Genomic DNA, 10909 nt, shown 5'->3' with positions numbered 1-10909 from the left:
TGGGGTGGGAGCGTGGGGCTGGGGATCAAGGGGGAAACAATTCTTGAACTGCTGCTCTCTTTGGGAAGCTGCCTGCAAAACCTGCAGATCCTCTTCTTCCTTCTTGCAGATTTTCTTGCACAGAGCACAAAAATCTGTGCACTCCCCAGCTCACTGGGCTGGGAGGGTGGAAATACTCCTGTTGCACCAGCCCCTACAAAATCCGTTGCTAAACCCGACAGTGTCTGTGGAATCTGTAACATGGTTTTGAAATACCTTCTAGGAAAACACTTTTATAAATACTAAGGCTGTTCCAGCAATTCTTTTGTTCAGCTTTATTTTATAAAATGTATTTGAAAAAAAAATTTAAGATATAACACAATTACTGTAGTTCACAAAAATCATGCAGATATTTTGACTCGTAAGAGTGAAAAAAAAATTTGTTCTTATGGGATATCCCTTCAATGCCTAAATATGGGGATTAGAGGAGCTGGAGTTTATGAGAATTTTCACTAAGTGATAAAGGAGATGACAATATGACTGGAAACCAAGAAGATGCATCTGCTAGTGAGGAAGAGATTACTTCCCTCTGACTACTGAGACAGAGAGCTCCGTGTTACAGCTGTGTGGGGCACCCTGGGGCAGGGCAGCCAGACTGAGGGGCTCTATAGCAGGAGAACTCTCTGGTAATAGTGAACCATTTTGGAGCATGTCACTGTATTAGCTGACACAGAGGAGGAAAAGAATTGCTAGGCCCAGCTTAGCATGAGCAAAAAGCTCCACTGAGCAAAAGTTCAGCTTTTGACTTTTCTGGGTTTTTTTTTTTTTTTTCCGTACAGTGTAGAACCAAAGCACTTCTTTTGGAGCATCTGTAATATTTGACATATAACATCAAAAAAACAAAGCAGCAGTAAGACAGGGTCTAGCTGTAGCATTAAGCCCTTGAGGAGGATCTTAGCAGCACCACAGTATCTCCTTCCAGCAAAAGCTGGCAGGGATGAAGGACGGGGGTTAGTAATGGATCTGTTTGTGGAGTGAAGGTTCATGCTGTCTTTGACAGTTGAGTCTTATCCGTGCGGTTCACCCTGTGCCGTGGGCTGGTGGCCCACGGGTATCCAGCTTCCACACAGTCCAGTTTAGGCTTTGGTCGTAGCTTACCAACGTTTGTCTGAAACCAGGTGCAGGACTCCAGCGCTGGTATATCGAGGCTGAAATCTGAGAAATGTCACTGGTGTTGAGTGCAACAGCTTGTGTCTTATGAGGAATCTTACCTTTAACCTTAAAAATGAGGTCTCTCTTCTGTGTCATTTCCTATTTAAACCGGATGCCTTTGCTTATTAGCACTGCTTTGATGAGGCTGAGAGCTGCTCTTTTATAACTTTAGTTGACAACTTCCTGACTTTAAGTAGCTGGTAAAGTGTAACTTGGTATTGACAAGGATTATTGCTGGTATGTGGTGTAGAGGGAGGGGGTGCAGTGGTACAATCTCCAGCATCAATGGCACTTCTAAGTTCAGCTTTCAGGAAATGGTTGCTGGTTTCCTTGCGGTATAATAATGATAATAATGATAATATAATCAAAGCATTCTGCACCAGTACTTGAGTTACATGTCCATGGTGTGTTGGAATCATAATGGAAAACACAGTGGATGGCTTCAAGATTTAGAGATCCATGAGGCTGCTTAATGGTGAGTCCTGCTGGTCCTGGTACCCTGTGGGCTAGTGGATGACATCAAGTAAATATCTGAATAGCCAATGCAGGCTGTTAGTGCCAAAATGTGGAATTGTTCGATAATCCCACTCATGTCCATGCACAGGCTACACTTGGCTGGACTGAGGTCTCATGCATTGCCTGTTTTTTCCAGTTTCTCATCCTATATTTCATTGAGATAATCTTGATCGGGATATATCAGGAAGCCAGTAAATAAGCTGTCTGTCCAGTAGGGATCATAAAAGAGCCCATTTTGTTCTGAGTAAAAGATCTGCAGCCACACTTCATCGTCCTGCTTCAGAGAAAGGATGGTTGATCCAGAGGCAACGTCGTGGTTCCCAGTGTTGGCATCGAAAGTCTTGATTCGGTACTGCCCGTTATGGACCAAGCCGATGGCCAAATGTTTGTTGGCCAAAGTGATATCATAAGTGAAGTAGTAAATACCTGGGATGCTGCATATAAATTTCCCACTGGAAGCATTGTAATGTCCTCCCTCGTTCATCAGGATCCTGTCAAATTTGATGGGCAGCCTTTCCCTGGGGTAACTCTTGGAGACTGCCACGGAGAAGGCAGATTTGGCTTTGTTGTTATTACAGGTGCAGGGTCCTGGCATCCCGGTCTCGCCTTTGCTCCCTTTGGGCCCTTTCTTTCCTGGTGCCCCATTTTTCCCAGGATTTCCCTTTAAACCCTTGGGCCCTCGTGGGCCTGCCTTGCCAATAGCTCCTGCTTTCCCCTTCGGTCCTGGCTTACCAGGGTTTCCTGTCCTGCCTTGTGGACCTAGAAGACAAATAACCTTGTAAATTTTTTGGTGAAAGAGATGATATGGTGAGCGGAAAGGGGTTGCGTCACTGCAGCAGTATACTTTCATTTAGGAGGAAAATCTTGCTGGTGAGAATCCCGATGGAATACCACATGGGGCTGGACATCTGTCAGGACTGACTAACCGTGTTAGGTAGGAAGTTGGCGTGATAACAATGGGACTTGGGAACAGGATGGTCTGTCCCTTTTAAGGACCAAAAGGTTGGTTCAATTATCTGGCTCACTTGAGAAAAAGGAATAATTAATTATAAAGCTAGCCAAGAACAAGCTTTAAATGTTTGGGTTTTTCAGGAGTGGGACAGGTCTGTGAAGTTTTTGGAACCTAGCTTTGAGCAGATGGAGTACTTTTAATCTCCTGTCTCACTTTTTTTTTTTTTTTTTAGTATTAACATGAAACTGTTGTTTAAAAAAAAAAAAATTCTAGGTGTAGTAGAAAGCCAAGCCTAGCTGGGGAATGAACCAGTCACGAACCAGAAGACAGCCGGTGCAGGGACTGCCTTGAGATGGGAACTGAGTTGGGCTGTCACAGCGATGCCGAAAGAGCTGATTGTGGTAGTGTTGGATGTAAGACAAATTCATGGGGATTTATACCCTGTTTCTTGACCTGCTGTAGCAAGACTGTGGAAACCTGTTCACCAGATTCCCTGGTTTTGGTGTGGGAGAAGAGAACAAGATGCAGCTTTGGCACACTGCTGTTAGGCTGAATAAGGACTGCACCGTAGTGTGACAGCAGGAAATCACTCTTATCTTACCATAGCTGGGCCTGATGCTTCCTGGTGGTAAGGCTGGGTCTAAAGGAGAGCCCCACCTCTGGATTGAAGAAGGTTTGTTGTTTGCTTTGATTTAGATTGAGCATGGTCAGAGCAGTGCCTGTCACCCAGCTGGAGCGCTCCGGGGAGCAAGTACTTAATTTTTTCACCTGACTTTGTTTTGCATGAGAGCAGGAATCAGAGACCATCACTTTGTCTTGTCTAGAGAACATGTTTTGGAACAGGGAAAACCTCTCTTCAGAACAAAATGAAGCCGATAGGAACGGCATACAGCGTTAAGATGCTATCAGGAAATAACAGGAGTCTGAATGCTCTGGCAGGAGCTGACAAGCGGAAGATGTTGGAGGGGGGACAGTGGAAATTCCTAGAAGAGTTTCCTATGAGATGTCGTCTGTCCTGGGGCTCAGATTTGGGATGGCAGGTTGTGGAGAACTGAGCTGTTTCATTATTGCTTTTACATTTTACCCTTGTGGTGTTAAGAAGTGCTTTTATCTTACCTTCATCACCATGCTCGCCTTTATCTCCATCCTTGCCATCCTTGCCGTCTTTGCCCGGGAAGCCCATCCTGCCGACTGTACCTGGAGCTCCGGGTGCGCCGGGGGGGCCGGGTGGCCCAGGGGGTCCCGGCAGGCTGCATGCCAGCTGGGGACCCTCCTGCAGTGCTCCCTTGGCAAAGCCCCCGAGGATGTGGTTTGCCACGCAGGGCACGGTCCAGAGGAGGAGAACAGCAGAGATCATGGTGCAGCCTGTGAAAAGGCAGTGGGACGTGGCCGTTAGGTGTGGTAGCCTGGACATGTGGATACAGTGGCGTCCCCTCCCCTGGGACGGTGTGTTGTAAGGACGTGCATGAAAATGGGAGAGAATTGGTCTTTTTTTTTGGCAGGGTAGGAGGTGTTTGTTTTGGTGTGACATGAATTCAAGAATTTGGCTCCTGGAGTTTTCTGGGTCTGACCAATATTTTTTTCAAACTTGCTGTTCTCTAAGTCTGTATCTGTGGCCATCCCTCAGTTTGTGTCTTTCCTGGGGCTCCTTTCCCCTGAAACACAAGTAACAATGGCAGAGGGGTGCAGAAAGCAGCTGCTTGGGACTAGCAGAGTGGAGGGAGCAGAAAGGGTCTTGCTGCAAACATCCCCAGTAGGACCTGTCCTGCAGCTGGGTCACTGGGGCTTGAGGACAAACCCCATCGTGTGATGCAGGGCTGAATTCAGGAGATGGGCTTGCAGAGGCTTTGGGCCGAGGCAGTCCTTACTGCACTTCGCCTGGCAGTACGAGTTGAGCCTCTTGGCTAGCTGAGAATGTCCCATTCCCCATCGCAGCCTGGCTGCACGGCGCTGCACAACCTGCACCTGCATCGCCTGCCAAGTCTCTGGCTCACTGTCGGGGTGCAGCCGTGGCCGGTCCTGCTGCAGCCTCCCCGGTGATTTTCTAACATCTCACCGTGCTGACCCGCCTCTCAGATGGGGCAGCAGCTCAGCCTTTATGTTTGTTACTAACATTCACCTTGGAAAGACAAGGTGAATGATAAGTTATTGTTAGAACCCTGGCCCTTGTTTGTCTCCTGGCTCTGTAAAGTGAGTCATTGCTTTAAGAACAACAAATACCAAGGGGTTTTTTGGAGCATCCCAGGCTCTGACTTCATTCATGGTGGGAGGCTGAGCCTCCTGGGCCTGTCTCACTCCACTCCTGGATAGGGAGATGGCAATAGGAAATAATTTCTGGAATAAAGCTATTCCCATGAACCTGCTAATGATACAGAGCAGTTGTTATACAGTAAAATATCCCTCTGGATGTCTGCGCGTGGAGCTGTTTGTAAATAGCCTTGCTCCAGGTGCAACACCTGAGTAACCCCATTGCATCCTGAAATAGTGCCCTGATGCATCAGCACCTTAGAGAAGATGCTCAAAATCAGGCTGATTGACCAGAGCCCATCTTCATGGTGACCCACCCCAGACTCTGGGTATTAGAAGCATTTAAAATAGAATGTGGGTTCTGCACAGGGTTATAGTAAGAAAGGGAATGTCCCCTATGATATCCGTTTCTGACTACCCATGTATAAATGTGCTACTATACCCTCCCCAGAACAGGCCTCCCCATGCCTGGGATGAGGATTTTTTCCTCCTTTTGCTCTGCTGGAGCAGGAGGCTCTGGCTGTGGCACCGACCCTGGGTGAGGGGACATGCTGGTAGAGGTGGGCTCTTCCAGTTGCATGAATGTGGAAGTGAGGTGGGGGGGATAAAAGGCATCCCCCAGCCCAATTTCTTTGTTTTAGCTTCTGTAGCTGAAGTAGCCCTTGGAGAAATGAGACAGGAAGCCTGAAACTGCCCCACATCTGTGGCTGGTTCTCCATTTGCTCGGTAGCTCTTTGATTAGGAGAGATCAAGCTAAAGCCAAAGGATTTTTTAAAAGGAATTAGCCATGGATCACTTTGATACAACTCCTGCCCCTGGGCCAGGAGGTGCGCACTCTTATTTGATAGAAGAGACTCCTGTGAAATTTAGTTTTTCCCCTTATTACATTACATACATACATACATAACATACATCTGATGATAGGGGGTTAAATATTTCACAAGAATCATCCATTCGCATGGTCTTTCTTATCACATCCTGAAGTCCTGCTAACGAAACTCAGAATATAAACAAGGATTGCAAAGCAAGCAAACTGCCTTTCACATAGTTCTTCAAGCTTTGGTGCTGAAGCAAATTTGTAGTTAAACACAGATGCAATAAAAGATGAGCTGGGATATCCCAGACATTTTTGATCTGTCAGTAGCCTTTTGGCCAGGCAAGGTCCTGTGTGGCATTAAGCCAAACACTGGGGGGCTTTAGGATCTCCCCAGCAGTGTTATGTTTAACTCCTGCACTGGAAATGAGATGCTTAAAGTATTGTGTAAATTTCATGTTAGCGCTCTCATCCTTGTATCAGCTCCTGAAGCGGGTGGAAATGCGTATTACATGCTCCAAATCCAGCGAGCTATATGCTCCATATTAATGCTGGGTGGGAGCCCCCCAGTTCTGCGATATGTATAATTAAGAACATGCAGAGGAGTGGGAAATGCAAAACAGATCTCCGGGCTGGATTCAGCTGCTGAGCCATTTTTGATCTTCAGCTCTCTTCTGCTTTTCTTATACCCAAGTTTATTTGCTGCTGGTGAAAGGCATCAGTTTAATGGCCTTGTGAGACAGAAATCGCCAACCAGTATTCATGTGGACAGCTGAATAAAGGCTTCGGTTCACGGAAAGGGAAACAAAATGTTAAAATGCCTGCAGAGGGGGGAGATCCCAAGGCAAGCTGCAGCCCTGCTTCACAGTAACCACCTCCAGTGGGGCAGAAGAGCAGCAAGAGGCGGCTGGAGGTGGATGACACTAATGAGTTGTGGCAAGGAAAAATGTCATTGTGGAGCATAACCCGGAAAAAAGCTGGGACGGCTTCATGTAGAGAAGAAACAGGCAAGAGGGAGCACAGGGCAGGAGCACAGCTCCTTCTCTTAGAAGCACTGATGGTAAGATATTTTATTACCTTCAGACAACCCAGCTAGCTGACCTGATGGGATAAAAAGCAGCAAGCACAAAATACCCCGAGGCTGGGAGGTTTGTAGTACCGATACTGGGATGGATGGGGAACCTACCTGGACCTGTGCTCTGGTGCAGCTCCCGAGTTAGTGTTAACGGCTTCACAAGAACATTTCATCCCACATCACAGCAGCGCGTGTGGGATGCAAAGCACAGTCACATTCACAAGAGGATCTATAAATAACCTCTTAAAGAAATCTCTTTGAACGAAAACAAACCTCGTGCTGTTCCACCTTAAAAGGAAAATTGCTCCTCGATGTAGAATGTATGATGAGCTCCAAAAAGCAAATTAGAAACAGATCAGCATCTTTCCTCTCTGCGGCACGGGCAGCAGGGCTGGCACTGGAGGCCATGCAGCACGCTTTCAGCTGAGGGCTTGCTTTTCTAATGACACTTTAATTGATGTCTTTTTAAATAGGGTTTTGGCAACTTTTTGGCTGTGACTGATGTCCGTTGTGAGGGAATGTGTGCCGTGCCCTGGGGGTTATGAGAGCAGGCGGCTGGCAGAGGGTGGCTTGGGGAGGAGAGGAGACCCTGTGATTCCTGACTGAGCATGACAACCCAGTGACGGTTGGAGTTTGTCCCTGCCACTGGTTTCGGGCACTGATTTCAGCATGGGAAAGACAGTGGAGCAGCTTCCCTTGCACGGGCTAGCTCAGGTGTCCGCAGCGTAGGCATCACTGTGCCCCGGCTTCTCCCTGGCAAAGCCCACAGCAGCACAAGGACTTGCTTGAGGCTACGGAGCGTGTTGGTGCAGAGCAGAGGTGCTCTGGCCCGTCACGTGTGGGGTGCCTCTCCCTCAGTGACAGCATGCTGGTGATGGGCAGAAATGCTTTTCTTCCCAATGCTTAAAAATACTCCATCTGTCCATGGATGCACTTTGAAATGATGCCTTCTGGAATATTTAGCAGCAATGGTGCTTTCTAGATTGCTTGGTCAAAGATGATCAAGTGCTTGGCTCAGGAGATGGTGCAACCTGTGACAGGCAAGTGACGGACGGGGCAGTGCTGGGTCACTCTGGGGTGGAGGTCCTGGAGGACAGAGCCTTCGGGCTCCCAGATGCTGGGCAGGCTCTGGCTGAGACGCCATGCTCACATCATGGGGCAGTCAAACCTCCACCAGCCGGGCCCCAAGAGAGGAGAGAGGCTCCAAAATGTCCTGCAAATGTCTGGGCCCTGGTGGAATGACAGCTGTCCATCAGCTGGGCTTTAGAGACATTCCAGGTGTCCATCAGCTGCATCAATGGAAGTTGCTGCTGTGGGGTCCAGGGCATCCCCTGACATCAGTGTAGTCTGTAAAACTGCTGTGGGTCCCCAGAAAAATTACCCCAGCAGGTAATTTTGGGGAATGCTTGTCAGGAAGCAAACCGAGGAGGGGATGATTTTGGAAAATGTTCACTCCTGAATCTTAGAGCTGGAACACAGCTTTGTGGAAAATACCTCAGGGCAAATAAAGCAATAAAGACAGAATGTGTCTGATTTGTAGGCACGGTACATACAGAGCTGAGTGTTTACTGGCTTCTCTCTCCCTAACGAGCTGCGTGTTTAGGGACCTTTGCTTTTAGCTGTGCGGTAAAATGTGATGAATGACTCAAAGCAGCCACGTGTCCAAACTGGGATATTCTGAGTCTGCCCCATGGTCCTTATGTGACATCCTTTTCTGTCTTAGGATGTCTTGCTGTCATTGCTCCTTGCTTCGGTGCATCCCTCTCTTCCCGCTGGAGTTTGGGCCCCTGGCAGAGGCTGCCCTGTGCCCCGGCTCTCCCTGCCTCCCGTGCCACGAGGGGACACCGGGGTGCAGCTTTCTGCAGGATGGAGAAATGCTGGGAGCAGGTGGGTTCCTGTCTCCCCTGCTGCCCTGACCAGCCTGTTAGAAGCAGACGCTTGTACATACCACAGGATTTGAACCTGACCCCTCCATGCTGAAACCTGAGCATTGCATGAGCATCTGTGCAAGGGGACTGCAAACCCATGCTCTTCAACAGCTTTTCTGTGCATGTTTCTTGTCACCAGAGCTACAGTGCATCGTTCTGTCACCTGAGAGCCTTCATCCTTAGGAGCCGTGTCCCCACAAGGCTTATTGCAGCCCCACTCCCAACCTGCCGCTCCCATTTCTGCTGGCTGCTCTGGCATGGGATGGGCTTGCTGCTGCCAGAGGAGCCTGCGGGGACACAGCTCCTGCCATGTGTCCCTGTAGCTTTGGCTGCCATAACAGCCCTGCTCCGCCTGGCTCCTGCAAGCCCCCATGCCACCATCCTCATCCCACCCCTGCTGTGGGTGGGCTTCCCCAGCCACTTCACGTTAAGAAGCCAGACCAATTGTACGGGTCTCCATGCATTAAAAAAAGTGTTTCTGTAAGAAAAGATTTTTGCCTGTAAGAGTGAGCCCTAGGTGCGAAGGATCAGTTGTGTTTTGGGTGCTTATAGGGCAGTTGGGCTGAAATCCAATCCGAGGGAAAATCCCCGAGGGTTTGCCTGCTGTGGGGACGGTTTGGTGGCATGTGTGCTGGCCTGACAGCAATTTTTGGCCAGGGAAGCCACCATGTGCCATGTGGTGGTGGCGTGTGCCTGCCCACAGGGAGGAAAAGCACAGGGGGGAGAAGAGGAGAGAACCTGGGGGGAATTGCTGCTTGGAGGGAGGGAGGGAGGAGCTGGATGGTCCCAAGAGGGGACCCAGCAGTGAACAAAACACTGGGACTTTCTACTCTGTTTCCTTTAAATGCTCGAGGCTTTGTTAAACAAAACAACCACCTTCCTGCTTCACCATTTCCAAGTGTAGCTCAAGGCATCTTAATTAGTCTTCAAAATAATCATTATCCCCGAGAGCATATTTCTCAGCTCTGGTGGCTGCCCAGCAGTGTCCCCAGGGTGGAAGCACAAGGAGCCTCTGGGTACACAGGCGCTGATTAAGGTAAAATAAGGTGTGCTGCCAGTGACAGCTGAAATGGATGCATTTAATTTCTGACAAAAGCCAATGAAGTAGTTATACCAGATACTGCCTTTGATCTGTTATCTGCTATTGCACAAAGCAATGTCAAGGGAGATAAAGGCAATGTAGAAGTGCATCTTCTGTGCCTGAACCTGCATCACTGTCTCAGCTTTAGGCAGCCAGGGATGTCGGGGGCAACCCCTTCCTAGCTCTGTGCTAAAACCCTGTCACGGATGCAGCTGACGGGTACCTGCATGAAGGGAGAGGCTGTGGTTTCAGCTGTACGAGGTGGGTGCTCCCAGTGAAAGTCTGAGGAATGTTTTCTTCCTGGAGTATTTCTTTTCACTGGTGACTGTTTGCCTTTATGGATTCCTGTGCAGGCATTGGAAACCTGAGTGCTCAAGGTTTTAGACCTTATTTGGTAAGTTTTCAAAGTCAAGGTTAAGAGGAGGGAGTTAAAAAAAAAAAAAGGAAAAGTGAATCTACTTACCAAGACTAATCTCTTCTGTGAGATCTTGACAGGTGCTGGAAACCCACACGACTTTAAGCAGATGTTTTGCTGCAGATCGCTGTCACACGCAGAGCCCAAGCCCCATCCTGCTGCAGCAGCGTCTTTCCGAGGGACGTGCAATATTCACTTCTCTGGTCTTTCTTTTTTATTAATGTTTTACTCCTTTTTGCGCAGATTGCTAGCTTCCTGAAGCAGCTCCAGGTTTTGGCTCAATGTAGCCAAAGGCATATTTTTATTATTGTGTAATGGGTCTGTGCCTCTTCCTCTGTCACGTGGCACAGGAAGAAATTTTTACGCACATATGGCTGGAAAGCTCTTGATGCTTGGGGAGATTTCCCTTTCTTGCAGTCTCGTACGAAAGGCTCAGGAGTTGCCTGGATCATTTCTGGCCGGTTCCGTGTTTCTCTGCTGTAGCTGCTGCCTGCGCAAGCAGAATTTGTAAGGGGATCAAACCGGGAACAGCTTTGACACCTGAACCTGGAGCATTAACAAGGGAAGCAAATCTTGTCCTAGGGGTGGAAACTCATTTCTAAAACAATTTAGACGGGTAATGGCAGATCACCCCAAGTCTGAAGTAGAGGACATTGTTGTGAAGCAGCAGCTTTGCAAATGTGAATTTTG

The 10909-nt window shown here is 48.5% G+C and overlaps 1 protein-coding gene across 1 annotated transcript; it reads right to left on the bottom strand.

The window, feature by feature from the left end:
- Positions 1-1852: 1852 nt before the first annotated feature.
- C1QTNF2 (C1q and tumor necrosis factor related protein 2) lies at positions 1853-10347 on the bottom strand. Its single transcript, XM_010082467.1, has 4 exons — positions 10274-10347; positions 8819-8825; positions 3776-4024; positions 1853-2466 (listed from the first exon to the last, which is right to left on the bottom strand). The coding sequence occupies exons 2-4, from the start codon at positions 8820-8822 to the stop codon at positions 1853-1855; spliced, it is 867 nt and encodes a 288-aa protein (XP_010080769.1). The 5' UTR covers positions 8823-8825; positions 10274-10347.
- Between the last annotated feature and the right edge of the window lie 562 nt (positions 10348-10909).

The sequence above is a fragment of the Pterocles gutturalis genome, unplaced genomic scaffold, assembly GCF_000699245.1.
Source record: "Pterocles gutturalis isolate BGI_N339 unplaced genomic scaffold, ASM69924v1 scaffold34254, whole genome shotgun sequence".
NCBI classification, from domain to species: domain Eukaryota; kingdom Metazoa; phylum Chordata; class Aves; order Pterocliformes; family Pteroclidae; genus Pterocles; species Pterocles gutturalis.
The sequence above is the reverse complement of the archived record's forward strand: the minus strand, read 5'-3'. Positions and strand labels throughout refer to the sequence as shown.